The sequence below is a fragment of the Suricata suricatta genome, chromosome 8 (assembly GCF_006229205.1).
Source record: "Suricata suricatta isolate VVHF042 chromosome 8, meerkat_22Aug2017_6uvM2_HiC, whole genome shotgun sequence".
Classification (NCBI taxonomy): Eukaryota; Metazoa; Chordata; class Mammalia; order Carnivora; family Herpestidae; genus Suricata; species Suricata suricatta.
In genome coordinates this window covers 22441488-22467551 of record NC_043707.1, presented here as the reverse complement: position 1 = coordinate 22467551, position 26064 = coordinate 22441488, and the positions used below count along the sequence as shown (strand labels likewise).

At 43.2% G+C, this 26064-nt stretch overlaps 3 protein-coding genes and 1 long non-coding RNA gene across 5 annotated transcripts in view; 2 read left to right on the top strand and 2 right to left on the bottom strand.

Moving 5' to 3' along the window:
* LOC115297841 (zinc finger protein 660-like) overlaps window positions 1–8969 on the top strand; it is an 11804-nt gene extending 2835 nt beyond the window's left edge. For both annotated transcript variants that reach the window (XR_003911490.1, XM_029945984.1), the window contains one exon: window positions 8831–8969. Coding sequence is in view for 1 of the 2 variants with exons in the window: in XM_029945984.1 (XP_029801844.1) it covers window positions 8831–8877 (47 nt within the window). In the remaining variant the exon portion in view is untranslated. The remainder of the gene's footprint in view (window positions 1–8830) is intronic.
* A 2270-nt stretch (window positions 8970–11239) lies between these two features.
* Window positions 11240–11998, bottom strand: LOC115297845. Its single transcript, XR_003911492.1, has 2 exons — window positions 11759–11998; window positions 11240–11690 (listed from the first exon to the last, which is right to left on the bottom strand). It is a non-coding gene; the product is annotated as an uncharacterized LOC115297845 (long non-coding RNA).
* Window positions 11999–23432: 11434 nt separating this feature from the next.
* On the top strand, window positions 23433–24123 carry LOC115297842 (cytochrome c oxidase subunit 6A2, mitochondrial). The gene is made up of 3 exons (XM_029945986.1): window positions 23433–23586; window positions 23753–23889; window positions 23987–24123. Exons 1-3 carry the CDS (start codon window positions 23514–23516, stop codon window positions 24065–24067), a joined length of 291 nt encoding a protein of 96 aa, XP_029801846.1. The 5' UTR covers window positions 23433–23513; the 3' UTR covers window positions 24068–24123.
* A 927-nt stretch (window positions 24124–25050) lies between these two features.
* Window positions 25051–26058, bottom strand: LOC115297843 (integrin alpha-D-like). The gene is made up of 2 exons (XM_029945987.1): window positions 25907–26058; window positions 25051–25423 (listed from the first exon to the last, which is right to left on the bottom strand). Exons 1-2 carry the CDS (start codon window positions 26036–26038, stop codon window positions 25310–25312), a joined length of 246 nt encoding a protein of 81 aa, XP_029801847.1. The 5' UTR covers window positions 26039–26058; the 3' UTR covers window positions 25051–25309.
* Window positions 26059–26064: the final 6 nt, after the last annotated feature.

Here is a 26064-nt window from a genome sequence, read left to right as displayed (position 1 = left end):
TCTTTTAGGCTTTGAATCGACTTAGGTCAATCAGGGACGCCAGCCTTCCCTTACATTATTTGTTTCCAGCTCATTGCCTGCTGTTGGGAGTAAACACAAGCCTCTGTCAAAGATTCACTTCTTGAAGGATAAGCATCTTGCCCATAAGTAACTGCTGAAGGGCCTTAAGGAATGTAAAACTCCTCAAAGAGAATTCTTTCGGCTTATCTTCTGTTTAGAAACAGACTCTTGTCAGGGAATCCTTCTCTTATAGTGATTTATTTGTTCCTGTTATTTACTCCTGTCCTCTCTTCCCTGATAAGAACGATCCTTTCCAGAGCATGTCTTTATTTCAAGCACCACAAACTGTGTAATCAATAAGAAAAAATGTAATCACCTATGGTGTATAAGACACTGACTATCTTAGTAAAGTGTGGTATTACCACCATTCACGTTGTCTGTCTTCTTTCTTATAGATATTGCGCCGACACCAACCCCCTACTCAGAGACCCTTAGACTGAGGTGCGTGGGCTGGTCCCCCGCAGATATTACGCAGGTGGTCGAGTTGGGCATGAGACAAGCCTTTTTTGCAAAATCCCTTCAGAGAACTGCATTTAATTTCTCAGATTAATGCAAGCATCCACGGGCTCCCTCTCCTCTAAAATTGTTATGTGCTGCTCACAAATCTCTTTTCTTCTCCTTTAGGTGATATTTAATTTTTAAACATTTTATAATTCTAAAAAGATGAAAATCATATGTTGAATGTTATCCATTTATCTCTCATCGATGGAGTAATTAAAATGAGTTTTTACTTTTTATTGTTTTCTTCCTCAAAGTTTTATTTAAATTCTGGCTAGTTAACATACAGTGCAATATTGGTTTCAGAAGTAGAATTCAGTGATTCCTTACTTACGTACAACACCCAGTGCTCATAACAAAAGTGCCCTCCTTAATGCCCATCACTCATCTACCTGAGCTCCTGCCCGTTTCCTTCCATCAATCCTCTGTTCTCTATCATTAGGAGTCTCTTGTGGTTTGTTTCCATCTCTCTTCTTTTCTCCCCTTTCCCCCTTCCCGTGCGTTTTGTTCCTAAAATTCCACATATGAGTGAAACCATATGGTGTTTGTCTTTCTCTGACTTAATGACCTTAGCATAATTCACTCTAAATTCATTTACATCATTACAAATGGCGAGATTCCATTATTTTTGATGACTAATATTCCATCCTCTTTATCCATCCTCTTTATCTATCAGTTGATGGACATTTGGGCTTTCTCCACAGCTTAGCTTTGTTGATAATATTGCTATAAACATTGGGATGCATTGTACCCTTTTGAATCTGTCTTTTTATATCCTTTGGGTAAATACCTAACAATGCAATTGCTGGATCATAAGGTAGTTATATTTTTAACTTTTTGAGGAACCTCCGTACTGTTCATCATACTGCTGCACCAGTGTGCATTCCCACCAACAGTGCAAGAGGGTTCCCCTTTCTCTGCATCCTTGCCAACACCTGTTGTTTCTTGTGTTGTTAATTCTAACCATTCTGACAGGTGTGAGGTGGTATCTCACTGTGGTTTTGATTTGTATTTCCCTGATGATGAGTGATGTTGAGCATCTTTTCATGTTTCTGTTAGCCACAGGATGTCTTCTTTGGAAAAGTGTCTATTCATGTCTTCTGCCCATTTCTTCACTGGATTATTTGGTTTGAGGGTGTTGAGTTTTCTAAGTTCTTTATAGATTTTTGATACTAACCATTTACAGGATACACCATTCTGTAGACTGACTTTTGGTTTTGTTGATTGGTTCCTTTGCTGTGCAGAAGCCTTTCATTTTGATGAAGACCCAATAGTTCATTTTTGCTTTTGTATCCCTTGCCTCTGGTGATGTGTCTAGTAAGAAGTTGCTATAGCCAAGAGGCTGCTGTCTGTGTTATACTTTAGGATTTTGGTGGCTTTCTATCTCACACTTAGGTCTTTCATCCATTTTGAATGTATTTTTGTATATATTTTAAGGAAGTGGTCCAGTTTCATTCCTCTGAATGTCGCCATCCAGTTTGTCCAACGCCATTTGCTGAAGAGACCGTCTTTTTTCTGTTGGATCATCTTTACTGCGTTGTCAAAGATTAGTTGATCATATAGTTGTGGGTCCATTTCTGGGTTTTATATTCTGTTCCACTGATCTATGTGTCTGTTTTTATGCAAGTACCATAGTCTCTTAGTGTTTTAATGACTATAAGTTTATAATATAGCTTGAAATCTGGAATTGCAATGCCTCTGGTTATGTTTTTCTTTTTCAGAATTGCTCTGGCTATTCAGGGTCTTTTGTGGTTTGTTACAAATTTTAGGATTGTTTTAACTCTGTGTAAAATGTTGGTGGCATTTTGATAGGGATTGTGTTAATGTGTAGATTGCTTTGGGTGATATAGACATTTTAACATTGTTCTTCCAATCCATGAGCATGGAATGCTTTCCCATTTCTTTTTGTCCTCAACTTCTTTCATAAGTGCTCTATAGTTTTCAGAGTAGAGATGTTTTACTTCTTTGATTAAGTTTATTCCTGGGTGTCTTATGGCTTTGGGTGCAATTGTAAATGGGATCTATTCCTTGGTTTCTCTTTCTGCTGCTTCATTATTGGTGTATGGAAATGCAACAGATTTCTTCATGTTGATTTTATATCCTGCAACTTTGCTGAACTCATGTATTAGTTAAAGCAATTTTTTAGTGGAGTCTTCAGGGTTTTCTACATAGAGTATCATGTCATCTGCAAATAGTGAAAGTTTGACTTCTTCCTTTTTGATTTGGATGCCTTTTATTTCTTTTTGTTGTCTGATTGCTGAAATTAGGACTTCCAGTACTATGTTAAATAGTAATGAGAGTGGACAGCATTGTCTTATTTGTGACTGTAAGGGAAAGGCTCTCAGTTTTTCTGTGATATTAGCTGTGGGTCTTTTGTACATTGCCTTTATGATGTTGGGGTATATTCCTTCTAACTCTCCTTTCTTGGGGGTTTTTATTAAGAATGGATGCTGTGGTTTCTAAATGCTTTCTCTGCTTCTATTGACAGGGTCATATGGATCTTATCCTTTCTTTTATTAATGTGATGTATCACATTGATTGACTTGCAGATATTGAACCAGCCCTGTAGCCCAGCAATAAGTTCCACTTGATCATGGTGAATAATTCTTTTAATGTACTGTTGAATGCAATTTGCTAGTATCTCAACATTTGTTGAGAATGTTTGCATCTATGTTCATCAGGAAGATTGTACTGTAATTCTCCTTTTTAGTGGGGTCTTTGTCTGGTTTTGGAAGCAAGGTAATGACGGCCTTATAGAATAAATTTGGGAGTTTTCCTTCCATTTCTTCTTCTTTTTGGGGGGGAACAGTTTGAGAAGAATAGGTATTATCTCCCCTTTAAATGTCTGATATCATTCCCCTGGGAAGACATCTGGCCCTGGACTTTTGTTTGCTGGGAGATTTTTTATTACTATTTTTTTTTTTTACTGGTTATGGGCCTGTTCAAGTTTTCGATTTCCTCCTGTTTCAGTTTCTAGTTCACATGTTTCTAGGAATATATCCATTTCTTCCAGGTTGTCAAGTTTTTTGGCATATAGTTTTTCATAATAGTCTCTTAAATTGTTTTTCTGTGGTGTTGGTTGTAATCTCTCCCCTTTCATTCATGGTTTTATGTATTTTGGTCCTTTCTTTATGATGTGTCTGATGTGTCTGACCAAGAGTTTATCAATTTTATTAATTCTTTTGAAGATCCAGCTCTTAGTTTTATTGACCTGTTCTACTTCTTTTTTTCTGTTTCTTTATCATTTATTTCTGCTCTAGTTTTTATTATTTCCCTTCTTCTGGCTTTGGGTTTTATTTATATTGCTTTTCTAGCTCCTTTAGGTGAAAGGTTAGGTTGTATATTTGAGCCTTTCTTGTTTTTGGGGTAGACTTGAATTGTGGTATACTTTTCTCTTAGGACTGCTTTTGACCCCATCCCAGAGGATTTGGACTGTTGTGTTTTAATTTTCATTTGCTTCCATGTACTTTTTAATTTACTCCTTAATTTCCTGGTCATCCCATTCATTCTTTATTAAGATCTTCTTTAACTTCCAATTATTGTGGTCCTTCCAAATCTTTTCTTGTGGTTTACTTCAACTTTCACAGCGTTGTGATCTGAAAATATTCATGGTATGATCTTGATCTTTCTGTACCTGTTGAGGGCTGATTTGTGACCCAGGATGTAATCTATCCTGGAGAATATTCCATGTGCACTTGAAAATGATGTGTATTCTGCTGCTTTAGGATGGAATGTTCTGAAAATATCTGTTAAGTCCATCTGGTCCAGTGTGTCATTCAAACCCATTGTATCCTTGTTGATTTTCTGCTTAGCTCATCTATCCATTCCAGTAAGTGGGATGTTAAAGTTCTCTACTATTATTGTATTATTGTCAGTGAGTTTTTTTTTATGTTTGTCATTAATTCATTTATACATTTGGATGCTCCAGTTTAGGGGCATAAGTATTTACAATTGTTAGATCTTCTTGATGGATAGACTCCCTTAATTATGATATAATGACCTTCTTCATCTCTTGTAACCTTCTGTGTTTTAAACTTTAGTTTGTCTGATATAAGTATGGCTACTCTGGCTTTTTTTGGGTATCCTTTGGCATGATAGATGTTTCTCCAGCCCATCATTTTCAATCTGCCGATGTCTTTAGGTCTAAAGTAAGTCTCCTGTAGTCAGCATATAGATGGGTCTTGTTTGTTTGCTTTTATATTCATTCTGATACCCTGTGTCTTTTGATTGGAGGATTTAGTCCATTATATTTAGGCTGATTATTGAAAGATAGGAGTTTAGTACTGTTGTGTTATGTGTAAATTGGTGTTTCTGAGGGCACCTGGGTGGCTCAGTTGGTTGGGCTTCCGACTTGGGCTCAGGTCATGATCTCACGTTCGTGGGTTTGAGCCCCGCGTCGGGCTCTGTGCTGACAGCTCAGAGCCTGGAGCCTGCTTCAGATTCTGTGTCTTCCTCTCTCTTCACCCCCCTCCTCTCCCTCTCTCCCTCTCAAAAGTAAATATTTAAAAAATTTTTTAAAAAATTGGTGTTTCTGGTGATGTTTCTTTCTAGTCTTTGCTGATTTTGGTCTTTCCCCTCCCCCACACTCAGAGTTCCCCTTAATATTTCTTGGAGGGCTGGTTTAGTGGTCACAAACTCCTTTAGTTTTTGCTGGTCTGGGAAACTCTTTATTTCTTCTTTAATTCTGAATGATTGCCTTGCTGGATAGAATATTTTTGGCTGCATATTTTTCCCATTCAGCATGTTGATTATTTCCTGCCTTTCCTTACTGGCCTTCCATGTTTCTGTGGACAGATCTGTCTCCTGTGAACTTGATCTATATTCCTTATAGTGAAAGGACTTTTTTTTTTTTTTTTACCCTTGCTGCTTTCAGAATTCTTTCTTTGTCTGTGTATTTTGCGAATTTGACTGCTATGCCTTGGTGATGGTCATATTGTGTTTCATTTAATGGAAGTTCTCTGTACTTTTTAGATTTCGATGTCTGTGTCCATCCTCAGATTAGGAAAGTTTTAAACTATAATTTGCTCACTTTTTCTCTCTCTTCATCTTCTGGAACTCCTATGATTCAGATGTTATTCCTCACTAATGAGTCACTGAGTTCTCTAAGTGTTATATTGTGATCCAAAATCCCTCTTCTTTTCAGCTCATTATTTTCCATAATTTTATCTTCTTTATTACTGATTTGCTGCTCTGCTTCATCAATCATTGCTGTCATGGCATCCATTCAAGATTGTATCTTGGTTATAACATTTTTAATTTTGGTCCTGACTAGATTTTAGCTTTTTTATCTCAGCAATGGATTCTCTAATGTCTTCTATGCTTTTTGCAAGCCCAGCTAGAGTATTTATAATTGTTGTTTTAAATTCTAGTTCAGACATCTTACTTATATCTGTACTGATTAAATCCCTGGCCATCATGTCTTCCTGTTCTTTCTTTTGGGATGAATTCCTCCATCTTGTCATTTTTGGGGGGGGATAGTAATTATAAAATAGAAAAAATTTTAAATCAAATCAATAAAGCTAGATTCTAGGTGTCTTTTTGTCTGCTTGTTAAGAGAAGCTTCATAGGAAAAGGAGAAGGGAAAAAGCAGATAAAAATAATGAACAATAAAATATAGAATAAAATAAAAATTTGCTTTCTGTGTCCAAGGGAAAAAAATAAAAGCAACACAAACAAACAAACAACCCAAATGAAGCTAGATCTAGTTTCCTGCGGAGCTGAAACCTTCCAGTCCTCTATGATCAATAGACTTAGCACATGGAAGGGATTTGTGCTGGTCTTGGGGAGGATCCGGCCCCTCTGATTCTCAGAGTGACTGCAGTAGTGGAGATCTGGAAGGCACAGAGGCGGGGTTTGGTGTAATGGTTCCATTCTCCACTTGGTGACACTATTTAGCTCACTGAGGTTGATCAGTGCTGGTGAGCTAATTGTGAAAATGGCTTTACCATGCTCTCTGGTCTCCAAACTGGAAAGTTCAATCACTCTTCTTGTGCCCCTGGTTCCCTTAGCAACCCTCCATCACCCTGTCTGTTTCTGAGCTGTCTGCCCACCAGGCACCACACTCCTACACTTTAGCTCAGAAAGCCACACTTCAGAGTGGCTGAGACCCGTGCTGATCCTTTGGGGAAGGGTCTTGCCATGCTGTGGCCAGTACCGGCTTGTCCCAGAAAATGGTCAAGTGGCTGCACAGTGGCAGTGGCTAGAGTTTATGGTAAACAGCGACACACAGCTGGCACCAGGTTTTGCTGCTCTCAGCAGGAGTCTTTTTTCCTATACCAGTGAACTGGGTAGTTTTATGACACCTGCAGGGTTTTTTTTTGTTTTTTTGTTTTGTTTTGTTTTGTTTTGTTTTGTTTTTTGCCTGCGGAGGGGATTTATCCCACTCCAAGCAGGGGAACTGCTTCTCCCTGCGACCCAGGATATCCTCAGACCCTCTGCCAGCTCCAAGGGCTTTGTCCTGCTTCCTCACTAGAGCATCTCCAGGTGCTGAGCTCATAAGCTTCAAACTTAGAGCTTCACTGCTTATTTAAAAAACTGGCAGTTGGGACACCTGGGTGGCTCAGTCAGTTAAGTAATCAACTTCAGCTCAGGTCGTGACCTCCTAGTTTGTGAGTTGGAGCCCTGTGTTGGGCTCTGTGCTGACAGTGTGGAGCCTCCCTGGGATTCTCTCTCTCTCCCTTTCTCTGCCTCTCCCTTACTGTGCTCTCTCTCTCAAAATTAAAAAAAAATGAACTTTAAAAAATTGGCAGTATTGAAACACTCTCCTTTGTCCCCATCAATGGTTTGGGAAACCAGGTTTTTTTTGTGCAGTCCCCTGCACCTGTTTTCACTTTTTCTCCTTGTCTCTAGCTACTTTGAGGAGGAGTGCTTTTCTTGCAGGAACCGGATGTGCTGGTCTCCCCTTCTGTCTTTCTCCTCCATGGAAAGGGCTCCCTCCTCTCTGTGGCACCATGGCTCTCCTCTCCTCCAGATAACCTCTCTACACTGTACCTGCCATGTTATCTCCCTCAAAATATGCGGATTGTTCTCTTAATGCTCAGATTGATTTTCTAGGTGTTCAGAATGATTTGATGTTGATCTGTCCACATCCCTGTGTTGGTGGGATGAGTCAAGCCCAAGGTCCCCTTACTACCCTGCCACCTTAACTCCTCCCAGGAATTTTTAAAATTTAGTTTTCTAGTTTTTAATGATTTTCACAACAAGAAGAATAAAACTATCATAGTTCAGTTGTGTGAACACACACAAACACAGTGAAGTTCAAAACGCACAGTGAAGTTTGCTATCTCTGGCCTAAGCCGTGTGTGTGTGTTATACAACTGAGCCAACATTGAAGTCAGGAGATTTCACATCACAATTTAGATTTCCAGTTTGCTATTTGGGGGAGAAGAAAGGGGGAAGGATCAGAAAATACCCCAGTCCAGCTGCAAGGTTGAAGCAGCTAGGGCTGTTAACTTCAGGGGGTGGGTGAACTCTTGGGCAAAGGCAGAGACTAGGAGATCACTTGGAAGCTAGTTGGGGGCGGGTAGCTAGCCAGATCCAAGACCTGCAAAGGGAGAGACTTGGAGATTCCGTGCCCCCAACTATTCCTGGAGGCTGGGAGAGGGAAAAGAGACAGAGTCCAGGAATATGACAGCTCCCTCTAGAGGACTCCCGTCTCCACCTTACTCCTGTCTGATTTTATCTCAGTGGTGTGAAAATCTCTGGGAATGTTTGAGTAGGTTCTGGTTAAGGGCTAAGAACTCATGGCTTAAGAATCTGATTCCTGGGACATGCCATGGAGCCTACCTCCCCCCACAGACTGTCCCAGGTCGTGGACATGCTGTGTCTCACCTTCTCTGAACTCAGATCTGCTTCAGCCCTTGTGCTGCAGTTGCTCAGAGTTGGAAGGGAGGAGGGGAGAGACCGAGCCTCCATCCGGGGCCATGACTGTGAAGGACTTGGGGATGGAAAAGTTTCATGAGCTATGAAAGGGAAGTAACCCCTATTCCTGTTATCATCTCTGAGCGAAGCTCTGACCGAGAGGGCTCACCGTTTCTCCCCAGGATCAACTGGAAGAAGCCAGGATTCGAATTCTAGCATCTGTAGCTCAGGACATCTGCTATCAAAGAATCCCACACTCCTTCTCTCCTGGACCTCAGGGATCACACCCTCACAACTCTTCTACCTCTCTCCACCAGTGTCAGCTCTCTGAGCTAACCACACACTCTAAGATCCTAGAAGTTCCCTAAGTGATACAGAAAACATCCTGTCTGCCATGTGTGATCTCTCCCAGGTTTGCCGACCTCCCCTATGCAGAGTCCAGCTGACGTTCAAGAGTGAAGCAAAGAGGGCCTCTGAAAGTTCGGATGTATCCAAGCCCATGCTCCCAAGCTCAAGCAGTCAACTCCCAGGAAAGTCCACACTCAGAACCTAGGGCCTCTCCGTTTATTCAGTATATATTAAAAAAAAAAAAACTGTACAAAGAAAAAGTGAGTGAATTAGTGAATCTTGTTTCTAACCCAGTGACTAACTAGAAATGACAAATTAGAAAAATGAAAGAATGTTAGAATTAGGCAGACTAAAGGGACACACAAAAAGAAAAAGAGGAAAGAAAAAAGAAATTCTTCAAAAGAGATCTGCTCTCCTTCCTTCTGCCTCCTCCTTCCCTTCCCTTTCCTGCCCTTCCTGAAAACTTGGGCTGGAAAGCCTTTGAAGGGCAGACAGAGGAAGATAGGCACCTGCTGAGGGTGAGGGTGAGACACTGGGCCAGTGCTGTGTGTCAGCCCTGGCAGGGTAAAGAGGGTGTCCACAAGAGACGGTGGCCAAGCATGGTGTCAGAGCCTGGTAGGGCTGGGAGGGGACCATGGAAGGGAAGGAGATGGTAAGGGAGACAGAAGTCTAGTTACACTGGGTATTGATTAAATAACTATATACATAAGGATAACGAGCCAGGTTTCTCAGTGTCAGAAAAGGAAGACACAAATAGGGAAAGAGAAAATTCAGTCAGCCCTTCTGGTTCTAGGTTGAAACTGGAGGTATCAGTGACTTTGATTTTCAACAAATGTATAGATACAGAAATAAATATAGATAGAATATGGATTTCTAAACAATATAATGTGATTTTGCCTGATTTTGAATCTTATGGAAAGGGAACTGGATTGTATATATTCTGTCTTGTTTCTTTTGTGCTACAGTGCAAACACTGTAGTTACACATGGTTGTAGTCATCCATTTTTGTTGTTATATAGTATTCCATTGTTTGAAATACCATTAATTTATATATCCATTTAACTGCTGGTGGACATTCATTGTTTTCATTTCTTGGCTATTAGGAACAACGATTCTAGGACCATTTTGTAGTCACATACAGGCATGTGAGTTTCTCATGAACTTTCTTCTGTTCCATCTTGTGAGAATCACTGCTTTTCAGTGCTATCAGAACTCTTCCCCATCATGCAGTTAGACTCTCCCTAATTCTACAAGTGGCCACTGAGAGGAAGGTGGGCACGTGACTGGCCCAAGGCCATTCAGGCAGCTGGTGGCAGAACTCAAAACATACTCAAGGTCCTTTCGGGATGTAGGCCACTTCCCAGTAGCAGGGCAGATATATGCTTCCCAAAGCTGAGGGGACTTGGCAGAGGTGGCATCAGGATAAGATGAGTGGGGCACTAGCTTCTAGTGCAAAATGTAAAGGGGCACGAAGATGTTTGGCAATAAAGAATAATACTTGATTTTTTTTTAAATAGCAAACTACAGCCTGTTCAGCCACCTTTTTTTGTAAATAAGGTTTCATTGGAACCAGGGCTATGATTAGGACAAGATAAGTGAGGCAAGGTTGTGAAAGTATAGGGTTTAATTTTATGTTTATTTAAAATTTTAGGGGCGCCTGGGTGGCTTAGTCGGTTAAGCATACAACTTTGGTTCACATCATGATCTTGCCATCCGTGAGTGTGAGCCCAGGTCATGATCTTGCCCTCCCTGAGTTCGAGCCCGGCATCGGGCTCTGTGCTAACAACTCAGAGTCTGGAGCCTGCTTCAGATTCTGTATCTCCCTCTCTCTCTCTCTGCCCCTTCCCTGCTCACGCCCTCACTCTCTCTCTCGCAAAAATAAATATTAAAAAAATAAATTTTTAGTATTTTGTTCACGATAGATTTTTTGCACTAATTTTGATTTTTTTGAGATATTGCATTAAAATATTTATCTCGATTGCTATCTTCTTGGGCACCTCCTTTAATTCTGTGCTAAAATCCAGCACCTCACTCTCCTGACCCTAATCCCAACCCTTGCAACCCAGCGTCTGTTTTAAACTTCCTCATCCTAAACTTTCTCCAACGCTCTCCAGCCTGGTCCTCATCACTGCCTTCTGTCCCTAGGCGGCGCGGTCGCCTGGCCCCCTCCACATCCCTCCCTCTCAATTCCCGGGTGAGGCGCAGAGTCGTGGGGACTGAGCGGAAGCTCACGGCCGGGGGGCGGGGCCGGCGCGTGCGCGCTTCTTAAGGCTGCGGGGCCAGAGTGCCAGGGTGACGCCTTAGGGGGGCAACTCAGTCTGGCGCGGTCCGTCAGTCTGAAGCTTCTCCGTTGAGTACATTTCGCCCCAAATCATGTTCTTTCACATTCTAGTTGGGGGCTGGAATGACAGTTCCTACGCGATTCTTTGTGATGTGCTTTCTGCCGCATTTCACCCCGTTCTTGGGAACACCAGGAGACAGGTGGGGGCAGTTGTTTTTTTTTTTTTTTTTTTTTTTTGAAATGAGAAGGGAGCAGGACGAGCTGGAAACGGAGAGCCCCTGGCAGAGGCTGGGTAAGAATCCCCGGGACCCTTGGCATCCCCATCTCGGCGATTGGGGAGACTCACATAAGTGGTTTCGGGGCAAGGGTCAATGCTTTCTCGCTTCCGATGCCCCTTTTGAGCGACTACATTTCCCGGCAGGCCCCGCGGAGACTACTGTCCGTGGAGCCTCGGTGGCCGTCTTTCCCGGAGGGGGGCGCCCGGCTATAAGGACGCTACCTCGATGTCGCCGCATTCCCTCGAGGGTCAGCCGTCGCAGAGCTTGATTGCAACGCATCTGGAGCTGCGGTTTCGGGTCCGGGGTCCGGGGAGTAAGGGTGACCGGCCGCGCTTGGCTGCACTCCCAGGTGTCATGCAGTAAACCTGTGGGTGCGGGATCTCATTGGACAAGGGCTAACGAAGGGCAGTAGCCTGAGCCTGCTGCCTCTTACCTGGAGCAGGAGGAATTTCTGAACTCACGCTTCCGTCGAGCCCCTCTGATGGGTCGCTCCAAGAACCCCCGCAAGTACGTTGGTATTATCTGGGTTGGAAGGGGTCAGACGAGCATCGCCACTGCCCTTTTCAGCTTTGTGGTCTCCATTCTCTTCCTAGAGCCTGCTTATTCCATTAACTGACTCATTTCCCAACCATTCCCAACCACTTGCGGCGCCACCACCCTCCCACCCTTAGAATCCAGGCCTCCTACTATTCAAGGCCCCAGATTTCTGCCTTTAAGCACCCTACCCCCCCCCCTCCCCGCCCGGGGCGCGGCCCCGCCCCACCACTTAGGTGTAAACACTCAAGCCCTCAGGTCCAACTTTACACCACTGTGTCTAAAAGTCTCTATATTCCCGGCCTAGGACACTCAGTTAGCCTTAGACAGTTTGGTAAGGTTAAATTTTATTATCATGTGGCATGATGGAGTCCAGCTTTTTTTTTTCTCTTTTGAGTTCAGCTATTGAGAGCTCCACACACCTAGGTTGAGGACCTAGACCTTAGCTTATTAAAACGCTGGACCCATTCCTAAGAAGCAAGTCCTTATGGTGAAAGAAAAATAAGCTGTAGAGGATCCTGAGGATCAACTGAGATATCCCTTTAGTTCAAAGCTTCTCAACTCTGGCTATATACTATCTGGGTTATTACTCCTGGGTGCAACCTGCGCAGAAGAATTGTTAGAAACTGGGTAATTTCAATGTGCAGCCAGGGTTGAGAGCCCCTGCTTTAACCCTGAGGGCGGGTGAGTGGGGCCTGGGATGGCCAGAAGCAGGGGCCAGGCACTTCCAGCTGGAAGCAGCCTCAACCTTTATCCGCGTGTGCTGCACAAATTGTTTTTAATGTTTTCTATGTGTCCCATGCTGTGAAAATAGGAAGCACTACCTTACAGTGAGACACATGTCTGACAACTTTGTGTAAGATCATTGGAAGTAAGGCTAAACAAGCCAAAAAGGCCAACTAGGAAACATAACAGTAATCTCCAGATGAGGTAAAGAAAGCCTAGGCTAGGTTGGTGACAGGGAATGTAGGAGGAGACAGTTGTGACAGTCACAGAAAGAATGAAGGACTTTGGTGGTTACAAAGTTTTTGGCAGGCTGTGGCTCTTTCAATGATCATAATGGCTGATTGCACTAACATATCCTAGCTGACTCCCAGAAGAGAGTAGCCAGAACTTCTGTAGCCTTTCTAGGACCTTCGAGACCAGGAATAGGTTGGATTATTGTGGCTGGCCCAGTCTCCGGCGCTAGCAAATTTAACTGCAACCGTGAAGTCAGAAGAGCTTCGTGGTGTGCCTGGCTGGCTCAGTCACTGGGCCATGCAGCTTTTAACTTAAAAAAAAAAATAGATATTTTAGCATTAAAATATCATTATGAAAATATGAATGAACCAAAAAACATTCATAAGAAAAAAAGGAATCTTCTTTTTGGAAAACAATTGATCTTTTTTTAGGAGTAGCTTCCTCTTGCTCAGTACTAAACTATGATTATAGAGTACGTAAAACTGCAGGCATGTGGGCAAAGCCTGAAGAAACTTGCAAACATGAACATATTTTTCTTAGAGAAGGTTGGAATTATAGAGGAAAGGGGATTCCTTTTTCAAAATTGTCCCAGTGAGAGGCATTGTAGCATAGAAATTAGGGAAAGCTCTCTCAAGTCAGATCATTTGGGTTCTGGTTCTGTCACTTACCAAACGGATGGCCTTTGGCAAGATTAAGACCTTTCAGTAGCTTGATTTCTTCATCTGTAAAGTGGGGTAATAGTTTCTATGTTAGAGAGTTGTTGGGAGACTTAATCTAATATGTGAAAACTCTTAGAACAGCACCTGGCATGTAGTAAGTACTCTGTAAGTGCTATAAGTGCTAGCTATTTAAATTATTATTTATAACAATAAAAGCTTTTAAAAATTGACCAATCAGCATTGATACTCCTGCCCACCCTCTACAGCTCAAAAAAAACGTCAGCATATTTGTAAGGGTGTATTTTATTATTCATAACTTCAGTAAAGCTGTCAGTACGTTTGTAGTCTGATTTTTGATAAATGTGTACAGTGATGTAACCACTATCACAATTAAGATGTAGAACATTTCCATCACCCTTTCTTCCTGCCCCTTTCCAGGCAGCCCCTTCCTTAGCTCCAGACAACTGCCGGCCTGCTTTCTGTTCCTATAGTTTTACCTATTGTAGAGTTTCATATAAATGGAAACATATAATAAATACTCTTGTTTCTGGCTTCTCTCGGCTAACATAATCTTAAGATTCATCGATTTGTTGCCGGTAACACTAATTGTTCCTTTCTGTTGCTGAGAAGAATTCCATTATGTGGGTACCCCACAATTTGTTTATTTGTTCACCTTTGATGGGCATTTCCAGTTTTTGCTTATTATGAATAAAGCTGCTGTGCAGCTTTTTAAAAAAAAGTCTGTGTGTGGACATATTTTCATTTTTATTGGGTAAATAAGAGTAAAATAGTTGGGTCATACATTGAGTGTGCATTTAGTTTACTGTTAACAAACTGTCTAACTTTTCTAAAGTGGCTGGACCATTTCACATTCTACCAGCAATGTATGAGGGTTTCATTTGTTCCACATCCTGGGGACACTTGGTATTGTCAGTCTGTTAATTTTAGCCATTCTCATGGTATGTAGTGATACTCATCATGGTTTTTACTTTGCATTTTCCTGGTGACTGATAATAGCACATCTTATTTGTTAATTATTTATTTACTTTAGCACATCACTTTTTGTTATGCAAATGTTTCCCTTTTATAGTTTATTGTCAAGTTTGTTTCTATAGAACACCCAGTGCTCAGCCCCCACAAGTGCCCTCCTCCATGCCCATCACTCCCTTCCCCCTCCCCCTCCCCCCTCAGCTTGTTCTCAGTATTCAAGAGTCTCTCACGGTTTGCCTCCCTCCTCGCCCCAGCTGTTTCCCCCCCTTCTCCTCCCTAACAGTCCTTTATTAAGTTTCTCATGTTATACTTATGAGTGAATAGCACCTCCCTTTTTTTTTTTATAATAGTTTGTTGTCAAATTGGTTTCCATATAACACCCAGTGCTCCTCCCCACAAGTGCCCTCCTCCATGACCATCACCCCCCTCCTCCCCTCCCCCTTCAGCCCTTGGTTTGTTCTCAGTATTCAGTAGTCTCTCATGATTTGTGTCCCTCTCTCCCCAACTCTCTTTCCCCCTTCCCCTCACCCGGTCCTCCATGAGGTTTTTCCTGTTCTCCTGTTGGACCTATGAATGAAAACATATGGTATCTATCCTTCTCTGCCTGACTTATTTCACTTAGCATGACACCCTCAAGGTCCATCCATGTTGCTACAAATGGCCGGATTGCATTCTTTCTCATTGCCATGTAATACTCCATTGTATATATATATATACCACATCTTCTTGATCCATTCATCCGGTGATGGACATTTAGGCTCTTTCCATGATTTGGCTATTGTAGAAAGTAGCACCTCACTTTTAAATGGTAGTTCATTCCTGAGGAAGAGAGGCGATGGGTCCAAAGAACTTCCACCATTTCAAGCTTAGATGCTCAAGAGAATTAAAACTAATGCCACTGACAAAGAAGAGTGAAACTAGGAGTCAGCAATTATTTGGCATAGGGTATTAAATTTGAATTGATGGCAGGACGTTAAGGGGGGAGTATTTATATGAGACGCAGGCTTGGAACTCAGGGGGAAAATCAGGGCCAGAGATCAGTAGGGCTGTGAGGCTGAGAGCAGGAGAAGCCCAGCGAAGGAGTTGAGAGCCAAGGGTCATGTCTTGGGATTTATTTATTTATTTATTTATTTATTTATTTAAAAAATTTTTTAAATGTTTTATTTATTTTTGATACAGAAAGAGACAGAGCATGAGAGGGGGAGGGGCAGAGAGAGAAGGAGACACAGAACCAGAAGCAGGCTCCAGGCTCTGAGCTAGCTGTCTGCACAGAGCCTGACACGGGGCTCAAACCCACGATCGTGAGATCTGACCTGAGTCAAAGCTGGACGCTTAACTGACTGAGCCACCCAGAGACCCCATGTCTTGGGATTTAGAGTGACTGGTAGTAGTAGTGTCCCCAGTCCTCATTTCTAAGTAATGGGAAATCTAGACCGACAGGCTCAATAGGCCTAAAAGCATAAAATTTAGCATATGTATGTATGCACTAGAATATTTACCAGTCCATTTGTAAACTCCACTCCTGGATAATTTGGTTATTGATATCTTAAATTACAAATTTATCTATAACCCCTTTTTAAAAGATTTTCCAGTGTCAACTATACTTCAACTTTTTAAATATGCAAAAAGATTTTCCACTTGTTTGTGACAAATTTACTTACCATCTTGGCTTGAGAGCCTCCCTTCTATTAATCACTTTAACCAATAAAGCAATGTCTTTCCTTCTGCTGTTGAAGTTGATTCTTTCTCAGTGGTTTGTGTTCAGATGTTCCAGGATAATGTGAGTAAGCCTTCCTCACTATACTTTAATTCAGGATTAAATTGACAAAGTCCAAGACAACTGTAACCGTCATTTATGTCCCTACAACAACCTTCTTTTCTTTATCCTGCCTCCTCCACAGTGATTGATGCTCCTGCCCCATTCAGTGTCTGGCCTCTGATCATGCCCGTCTTCCCTCACACTCTTCCCCTCACACCACTCTTTTACCTCCGCTATGCCCCCATTTTCTCTCCCTGGTATTCAGCAGCCCTCCCCCATTCCTCCTCCACTCACCCCTTCTCCATATGCCTCAAGGACTTCTGCAGACTCCACACTCCACGGTGAACCCGAAGCAGCAGTGGCTGCCAAGTTTACCTGTTCTGAGTGTGGGAAGAATTTCCCAGCCAGTGGCAGGCTTCTCCGTACAGGCGAGCGGCTTTAGATCTTCTCTGAATGTGGGAAACGCTTAACTCGGCTCCTCCACCATCCAGCAGAGAAAGATCCATTTAATGGGAAAGCCACACTTGTGTGTGGAGTGTGGCTGTGGCTTCAGTCAGCACGTCCGCTCGCTCAAGCACTAGTGTATGCTCTCAGGGGGATGGCCATTTGCCTGAATGCCAGGAGTGCTTCTGGGAAGCCTGGAAGTTAGCCAGGTACCGGCAGACCAAACACCGGTAAGCCCTGAAGTCTGGGAATAATGGCACCCAGAAACTATATAATCGTGGGACTTGTGGAAAACGGTTTAGGCAATGGGCTGCTCTGAATCAGCACAAGAGGATTCGTAATGCAAACACCCCCCCCCCCCCAATTTGGCCAGTACAGGTGGGCTTTCAAGAGAGCACCAAACTCCTTAGCTACCATGGAATCCATACCGAAGAGAAGCAGTGCCAGGGTCTCCAATGTGGGAAAGCTTACAGCCCAAGGTCTGACCTTGCCTGATGAGCCCATGTGGTGTGGCCCTAGCTGAGCCCTTACTTATCCTGGCAGGTGGACCTGAAGATCAGTGGTTCATTTCCTCCCCTCTACCTGTACTGCTTTCTGAAAGCCTTTTTCTACTTACCTTCCTCAGAAGTGTTGAGGGGTTTTGCTTTGTTTTGTTTTTCCTGAACGCCTCTCTTTTCCCTCAGCTTCACAGTTGACAAAGGATTTAGGGAGATGGTGAGCAAAGGTATGTTACTGAAGTATAGGTCTATTAGATTGTGTCTTAATATCAATAATTAATAAATTATTTCTCTTGGGGTGCCTGGGTGGCTCAGGGTTTAAGTGTCCAACTCTTGATCTCAGCTCAGGCCTTGACTGTGAGTTCAGGCCCCATGTTGGGCCCCCCATCAGATGTGGAACCTACTTAAAATAAATTTCTCTTGTGCTTTTAAAAAAGTACTGTATTTGTTGGTTTTCCCAACAATGTGCTGTTAATCAGGAGTGGGGGGAAATGTTGAGTTATCCCGTGAGAATTCAAACTGCACAGAAGTACTTAATAGCATCGCTCATCCAGTTTCTAAGCCCCAGTCCTTGATTTCCTCTCTTTCCCACAACACTGTACCTCCAGTTCAAGTCCCAGCACAGCCTACTTGTTTAGCTTCAGAAAGTTTCCTCAACTTCATCCCCTCCTCTCTGTTGCCAGTGCTACTGCCTTAAAGTGCAAACTCTTGTTATGATTTCCCTGGATTATCAGAAAAGACTCCTCACCAGCCCCCACTGCTTCCAATCACTGCATCTGGTTCATCGTCCATATAACCCACCAGTTAGATTCCTCACTTGAACCCCAGACTCCAATACTAAATCTGACGTGACTTCCTTACTTAAATGCATTCGTGCCCCCCCAACATAGCCCACAAAATATACTTTAAATGCTTCAGCACACCCTAGATGGCTTCTCATTTGGCTTTGCCCTACCTCTACAGCTTTACTGGCCATGGCCTTTCATACCTCTGGCACTTGATTTATTTCTCTCAACTGCCCAGAATGCCCTTCCCTCTTCTCTGTCCCTGAACTTGTCCTACTTATCATATGAGCCCCAGCTCTATCGAAAGCTTTCCCAAATTCTCATATCACACTTGGTATGGTAATTCCTGCAGTGGCATGGTGAACCATCATGAATGTCTGGTCACATGGCTGTCTCCTCTAGTTGACCGAGCTCTGTGAGAGCAGAGACTCAGGCGCAGTGCCTGACTCATAGTAGGTACTCAAGAAACATTAATTAAATCAAGGAACCACTTCCAGTTGCTCAAGGTTTTTTTTTTATGCTAAGACTTGGGTTTCTATTACTCTTCTTGTTCTCACAGGACACAACATGGACACATCTGGAAAGTTACCACACCCAATCTATGTCTTCCTGGTCGCTTTCCTGCCATTCAATCATTCCATGCATATTTTTATAGTGATACCAGAGAAAAGGAACTGAAAACACCACTGTTTACTTGGGTCCAGTGCATTTCATCCGTACATTTGTAATGATAAGATTACCGCAAATTGGCTTCATCAACTTTTCAGCAGCATCAGTACTAGTACATAAAGGCCTTCAAGTGTATTGCCAATAATCAGTGCTTTTGAGAGCAAAATAAGAGTTTAGAAAATATCTGAGATTGCTAAGTCACCGTTTTAGGATCTCTTTACCAGCTGGCCTAATGAACATAGCACAAGGGATGTGAGACAAAGGTCTTATACGGGAACAGCAACTTCAAACTCTGATCTGTGGTATAATTGTAGTTTGGGCTTGAGTTATATCAGTCATGAAATCAACTGAGCACAAGAGTGCCTGACTCAGCTAAAAGCTTCAGTGTTCCCAGCATTCGATACAGATTTCAGAGATCAGGTCACAGTGTATAGATTTATTTTCATGTATAACCCTACATTATTATAAAATTCAAGAAGAAAAAAGTACAGACTCAACCACTAAAGTTTTAGCAATTTGAACTATATCTTAATGTGTACTTTATTTAACTAAGTTCATTTTAACCAACACTAGACTCACTTCAAGTTTCACCCACAGGGGCATCTGGGTGGCTCAGTCAGTTAAGCATCCAACTCTTGGTTTTGGCTCAGGTCACGATCTCATGTTTCATGGGTTTGAGCCCCACATCAGGCTCTGCACTGAAGTATGAAGCCTACTTGGGATTCTCTGTCTCTCCTTCTCTGTGTGCTCCTGCCCTGCTCTCTCTTTCTCAAAATAAAGAAATGAATATTAAAAAAAAAAAACACATCAGGGACACTTGGGTGCTCAGTCAGTTAAGCCTCTGATTTCGGCTCAGGTCTTGATCTCACAGTCTGAGTTCAAGCCCCAAGTGGTGCTCTATGCTGACAGCTTAGAGCCTGGAGCCTGCTTTGGATTCTGTGTCTCCCTCTCGCTTTACCTTTTCCCCACTTACACTCTGTCTCTCTCTCAAAAAGAAATAAACAAAAAATAACTTTTAAAAAACAAATCAGTTTAATTCTAACAAAAAGTTTCACCTACAAAAAAGGCAAAAAGTTTCAGTAAAAATAGACTATAGTACAGGATAATAGAAATCACAAATTCACTGGTAAAAGTTTAGAGATAGGATATAGTTTCACAGAAAATGTTTAGGAATTAATGAAGACTTACAACTCCGTCTTTTTGTTATTTTATGCACTGAAAAGTCTAAGCCTACAGATCTTTCTCAATTCTGGTACATCTTGATCCAGGGGCTCAAATAATATCAACAAGGCTAGATTTATCCCTGTCTTTTAGGTCTGCTCTGAAAAATGATTTCAGTATTGGCTTCAATCTAAGGTTCCAGCCTGAGGCTCCAGCAACTCCAAGTCCTGGTGAAATACTATTGTGTCTCTATAATCCAAGAAAGAAGTCTCCAAATTGAGACTCATGGACATGTATGCCTCCCAAACCCTAGGAGGACAGAATGTTCTGGTTGCTAGGCCTGGATCACATGACCAGTTGGGGGAAGGAGTCAACTCCACCTGAACTGTGAACTGAAGATGAGAAGGGAATGATGATTTTACAAGAAAACCAGGGTGTTATTACCAGAAAAAGGCACTGGTAGGTTGGGCACAGACACAAAACAATAGATGGCCAATAGAAGCTAACAAGCTTCTCTGACTCCAAGGGCAGAAGGAGCTAATAGCCCCCTTTTAGATCCTTTCATCCCATGGTCATTAGCCCACTAGTGAGCTCCACCCTGATTCTGCCTTATCTCTAATCCTTTCCCAGTTCATCTTCACTAACTCTAGTCCTGTATCATTATTTAATTGTCTTTCTGGGACAAAGTTAATATTCTGTCTTAGGCCTCCCCATGAACAAAATTTGTATGTAGTAGATCAGATGTTGCTCTTTGCTTTGGAGAATATGGTCATGATATGTAGCATCCCAGGAAAGAGGGAAAGGGAAACTGACATGGAATTGTCTCCCCACACCCTTCACCACCAGCAGCTGAAGCATGTCTAAAAAGGGGCGGGGATGCTCCCCACTGGGGTTTACTTAACAACTGGAAAGTTTGTTCTCGCCTCCACCTAAAATAAAACCTAAACCTCTAGAAACTAGAAGCTTTGGAAGCAGCCCAATTAATTGACTGTGTGAAAGAGACCTCATGAAACAATGGTGGGTACAAAGACTGAGGGACCTGCTCTACATTGCCTCTACACTGAAAGCCTAGGAAAGCACAGACTTTCTAAAGAGAAAGCTGGGTACTGGACAGGTGCACCACATGAGGGTCACAGTAGCAGAGGATGGCACCATCTCTCAGGGCATCTGTTAAGTACCAGAAAGAAAACTCTTCATGGAAATTTCCAAGCTGAGACAAAGAGTTGGGAATGCCAAGCAATTGTTAGGCAGTGACCAACAAAGCTCTGAGTGGAGGGAGGAGAGCCTAGAATGTTTTCAAGTAAAAATACCCCTGGTTATGTGCTTTCTCCAAAAGCCATAATCATAAGCCGAGGAGACTGTATTTGGAGGGAAGTGCCAAGTAACCTGAACTGAAATAAGGCCCATCTTCTCAGCAGCAATTCCGAAGTCCCAACAAGGAAAAAGCAATTATAGGAAGAATTCCATTATAGCTCAGTGAGGACTCAGGAACAATTTAGAAGCACTATATAACATTTGACTGTTCAACAAGGTTACTTAGGGGGAAAAAAGTCTCAGAAAGTTAAGTAGAAGCTACTGTTCAGTTTCAAACCAATAGGAGGAACAAGTATGGAGACCCTTCCTGAAAATGTACCTTCCTCATTTTTTTTTTGTATATTCAGATTAGGTACAAAAAAATCATTTTTTCCTTTTATATATTAAATTCATATTAGGTCCATCACATCAGTCCTGATCCAAGTTGGAGACAACCTATAGGATTATAGTTTGGCAAAGGCATTTATATAAGGCTTAACCAGTGTAACATGGTTCAAACATTATTTTTAGAACAACTACTTCATGCCAGGTTCTGTGCTAGTGCTGAGGACAGAACAGTGAACCAGGCAGAAGTCAGTTCTGCATGTCTTGTAGCTTTCGAATGACCTGCTTTGATACAGGGCTTACAGAGGTCTGCCCAGGCTTTCTTTTTCCTCCATGTAATCAGATTTTTCAGCCTGAAATAACATACTTAGCAGTAGATATTTGTCAAGTCTGTGGATAACCAGCATCTTTTTTTTTAATTTTAAATGTTTTTATTTATTTTTGAGAGAGAGACAGAGACAGAGCACAAGTCGGGGAAGGGCAGAGAGAGAGGGAAACACAGAATCTGAAGCAGGCTCCAGGCTCTGAGCTGTCAGCACAGAGCCCGATATGGGAGTTGAACTCACTAACTGTGAGATCATGACTTAAGCTGAAGTTGGACACTTAACCAACCGACTGTGCCACCTAGGCACCCCACCTAGTATCTTTTGAATAGTATTTGGGGATTTTCTCCAGGATATAATTGCTGCCTCCTTAAGGCAGAAGGCAAACTCAATTTCCCAGCCTTTCTTGAAGTTAGGGTACAGGGAATGAGCTAGCTGCTGTCCACTGGGACCCTCATGATTTCTCTGATTCAGAAGACACCAACGCAAGGATGCAAACTTCATGAAAGATCCACTTTCCAGAGGGTGTGAAGGTGGAAGAATCTGTTTTTCCAGGGCAGCATGGGTGAAGTTTTTGGAAGGGAGTATAGCGGTGCAAATCATGGTGGTGGCTCACTGCAGCAGGCCCACAGAATGGCTTGTTTCTGGCTGCACAGATTGGGGGCCTCTCTGGCCACACCAGACGTGCTTGTGAGCTACCTAACATTCCCAATCGCTTATCTTTTAAAAATAAGTTAGAGTGAGTTCTATTCTTTGTAAAAGATAGTGACTAATACATAAACTGAGCTACTGTTATGTGCCAGACTCTACGCTGGGATATTCCCATGTTACTTTACTTAAATTTCATAATCTTCATTTAAGGTATGGATTTACCCAAGGGATACAGAAGTGCTGATGCATAGGAGCACATGTACCCCAATGTTCATAGCGGCACTGTCAACAATAGCCAAAACATGGAAAGAGCCTAAATGTCCATCACCTGATGAGTGGATCAGAAAGATGTGGTTTATATATACACAATGGAGTACTACACGGCAATGAGGAAGAATGAAATCTGGCCATTTGTAGGAAAGTGGATGGACCTCGAGGGTGTCATGCTGAGCGAAATAAGTCAGGCAGAGAAGGATAGATACCATATGTTTGCATTCATAGGTCTAACAGGAGAGACCTGGCAGGGGACCATGGGGAGAGGAAGGGGGAAAGAGCAGGGGAGAGTGAGGGACACAGATCAAGGGAGACTACTGAATACTGAAAATTAACCATGGACTGAAGCGGGAGGGGAAGGGAGGGAGGGAGTGATGGTCATGGTGGGGGGGGCACTTGTGGGGAGAAGCACTGGGTGTTATATGGAAACTAATTTGACAATAAACTATTATTTAAAAGAATAAGGTATAAATTCGTATACATTTTACAGACAAAATAACTGAGATTCAAAAGGTCACTTAATTTATTCTTCAGATACCAAAAACCTACTGTGTGCCACCCTCTGGGAATAGAATATTGAAGGAACCAGTTCCTTGTGACTATAAAAAGAATGGCACATTGTTTTTAAATGTCCCCTTATCAAAAGAAGAGGCACCAAATGGCAGATGTCTGGAGAGAAGGACCTCAGGCCAGGAAGGGCTCACTTTAAATATAGAAAACCTCTAAAAATAGCCACCCATGTTACAGACTCAGCAGGTGATTGGCCCAAAAAGAGGGGAGTGGAATCGAGCCCGTGGTGAAGGAGAGTGAAAGGGCAGTGCTCCGTTCCAGCTTCCCTCACCGCCATGGCGCTGCCTCTGAGGTCCCTGAGTCGAGGCTTGGCAACTACAGCAAAGGGAGACCATGGAGGGGCAGGAGGTGAGTGGGCTGGGGCCTCACCCTGTGGCTTGTCTGCCTGTACTCCCCTCCCTCCTCGGTGGCCTTCCCGGGTTCTGACGACCTTCCCCCTTCTCTCCCCTCCCTCCCATCCTTCCACTCTTTCCTTCTTCTCTCTCATCTCTGCCTTCCCCCCACCCTGCTGTAGCCAGCACCTGGCGCCTCCTGACCTTCGTGTTGGCGCTCCCGAGCGTGGCCCTCTGCACCCTTAACTCCTGGCTCCACTCGGGCCATCACGAACGCCCCAAGTTCATCCCATACCACCACCTCCGGATCCGCACCAAGGTATGCTGGCCTGAGGCCTCGGCTCCCAGGCGGGCCAGGGGTGCTGGGAGCCCCTCTGGCCAGGACCGCGCTGACAATCCTCTCCCTCTCTTCACAGCCCTACTCCTGGGGAGACGGAAACCACACTCTTTTCCACAATCCTCGTGTCAACCCTCTGCCCACCGGCTATGAACAGTGAACGGCCCTGAGGCCCCAGCCGAGGCCCCCAGGCCCAATAAAGGTGTGGAAGTTGTGTGTCCGCAGGCTCTCTGGCGACCAGGATAGGGGCTGGAGTGGCCTTCAGTGAGCTCCACTGGGCTCAGGCCCACAGTGCAGTCTTGGTCTACATGCTCTTCCCAAGGCTGTGATTTGGGAGGTGCTCTGGGGAGCATCCTTTTTGACTAGGTAGGAGATCTCCAGCCTCCTTTTCTCTCATTATTGATAATTAGGGCTATAGCCTGTAAAGGTCTTTCGCATAACATTGAATCCTCAGGTAACTCTGGGAACAAGGTGTAATTTTGGTTCCCCTTCTCCAGAGGAGAAATTGAGATTCTCAGGGATTAAATGACTTAAATGAGGGCCTTCATCAGAGGGCCCTGGAAACTCAGGGTGCCAGACTCTGAAGTACCACTTGTCACCTGATATATACTCACAGTATCTGTGAATTCTGGTTTTTGGGAAACAACCCTGATTTCAAGCAGAGGACCAACAGCCTTGTGTGTGAGGCTTCATGACCTAATTTTGGATTTGGAATATTTTAGCTATTCTCTATGACCACCCTTAATGAGACTTCCATATTAGTTTGGGAAATCATATGCTCCTTTCTGGAAGCCTGGCTCTCATAGTCTCTGGGGACCTCATTCAAGGGGGATATTGGTTCAAAAAAGTTCAGGGCATTTCACTCACCTCCTAGGACAGTCTGCTCACTTGCCATTACTAAGGAGCCTGAAGCCTGTGCTGAAACCCATGAGCAACACACACACAGAGTTCTTCCTTTGGCTTCTCCCCTGATGCTACATATAGCACCATTAAAAAAGATTAACTCAGGCATCAATCACCTGAAAAAGTGAGAGAATGTTTTCTAGGCCCACAAGCAGGGTCCCTCAGCTCTTCCTAGAATAGCATTCAAGTCCCTAAATTAAAGCTCTTTGATAAAAGAAGAATGTTTTATAAACATCCTTATTTAATATGGCAATTCTTACATATATTAAAATTTATGCTCGCATCATGCTTGCTTCTGTAAAAAGTGGGCCATCACTGAAGAACTCTGACAAATCTGTTCAAATATAAAAACCTTTCAATGCCTTGAGAAGGTGGCTTAGCACCCAGTAAGTTGCTAAATCCAGTCTAGATCTATACAGAAGTTATTCCCCTGGAAGTAAATCTGTAGGCAAAGTGAAGCCCAGCCTATGGGGGTAGAGACCAACAGAAAAGTGAATTGTTAGGACAAAGGCACACTTGGGTCCTCACAGCAGACATCCTCCCCATTGAATGTGGCGGTCTCTTCAGGTTTGTTATCCAGAATTTCTCTGTACTGACGTTTGAAGAAGCCAAGCTGTGAGGGGAAGTAAATCAGAAAAACTGGTAAGAGGGCAGGGGGAAAAATTGGCAGTAGGAAGAGGCTGAGAGAAAAGACGACAAGGGAAATAAGCTGACTTGTACTTGTGTGCCGTACACTTATGTGAACAACAGCTATTAGGTGTTATCTACTGTGTGCCCAGCACAATGATTACGCAATAAGCTACACTAAAACAGCAGAGATTCATAGGGAGGCTGACACCCATACTCTGGCCTCAGTCCTGTCTCACTTCATCTATTTTGTAGATATGGGCATGGTTATCATGTCAAAAATGAGAAAACAAGCTCAGAGAAGTTGAGCAAATTGCCTGACATTAAAGAGTGAGCAAGACAGAGCCAAAATCCACCCACACAGGTTGGCCTGAATCCATTGTCTGAGTTCATCCCACTATCCCATCCTGTTGGTGAGAGGGCCCGGGCTGCCTGCTGCTGGTGCTGAGAGAGGTTTTAACACACTCACCTTGTAGAGGACGGCCGTGATGACAGCCAGCAGCAGCAGCCCCCCCACGGAGCTGCCCACAATGACGGGGATGGGGTTGTAGACCTCATACTTCTCCAGGACTGTCTCCATCTGGAGTGCAGGGGACCTCATCAGAAAGTAACACAACTCTTGCCCCA

Coding starts and splice junctions, on each gene's coding strand:
- LOC115297843 (XM_029945987.1), bottom strand. CDS start 26,038: ATGAGGTCCCCTGCACTCCAGATGGAGACAGTCCTGGAGAAGTATGAG. Junction 25,424..25,906: donor TCACGGCCGTCCTCTACAAG/GTGAGTGTGTTA, acceptor TTCCCCTCACAG/CTTGGCTTCTTCAAACGTCA.
- LOC115297842 (XM_029945986.1), top strand. CDS start 23,514: ATGGCGCTGCCTCTGAGGTCCCTGAGTCGAGGCTTGGCAACTACAGCA. Junction 23,587..23,752: donor AGACCATGGAGGGGCAGGAG/GTGAGTGGGCTG, acceptor ACCCTGCTGTAG/CCAGCACCTGGCGCCTCCTG. Junction 23,890..23,986: donor ACCTCCGGATCCGCACCAAG/GTATGCTGGCCT, acceptor CTCTCTTCACAG/CCCTACTCCTGGGGAGACGG.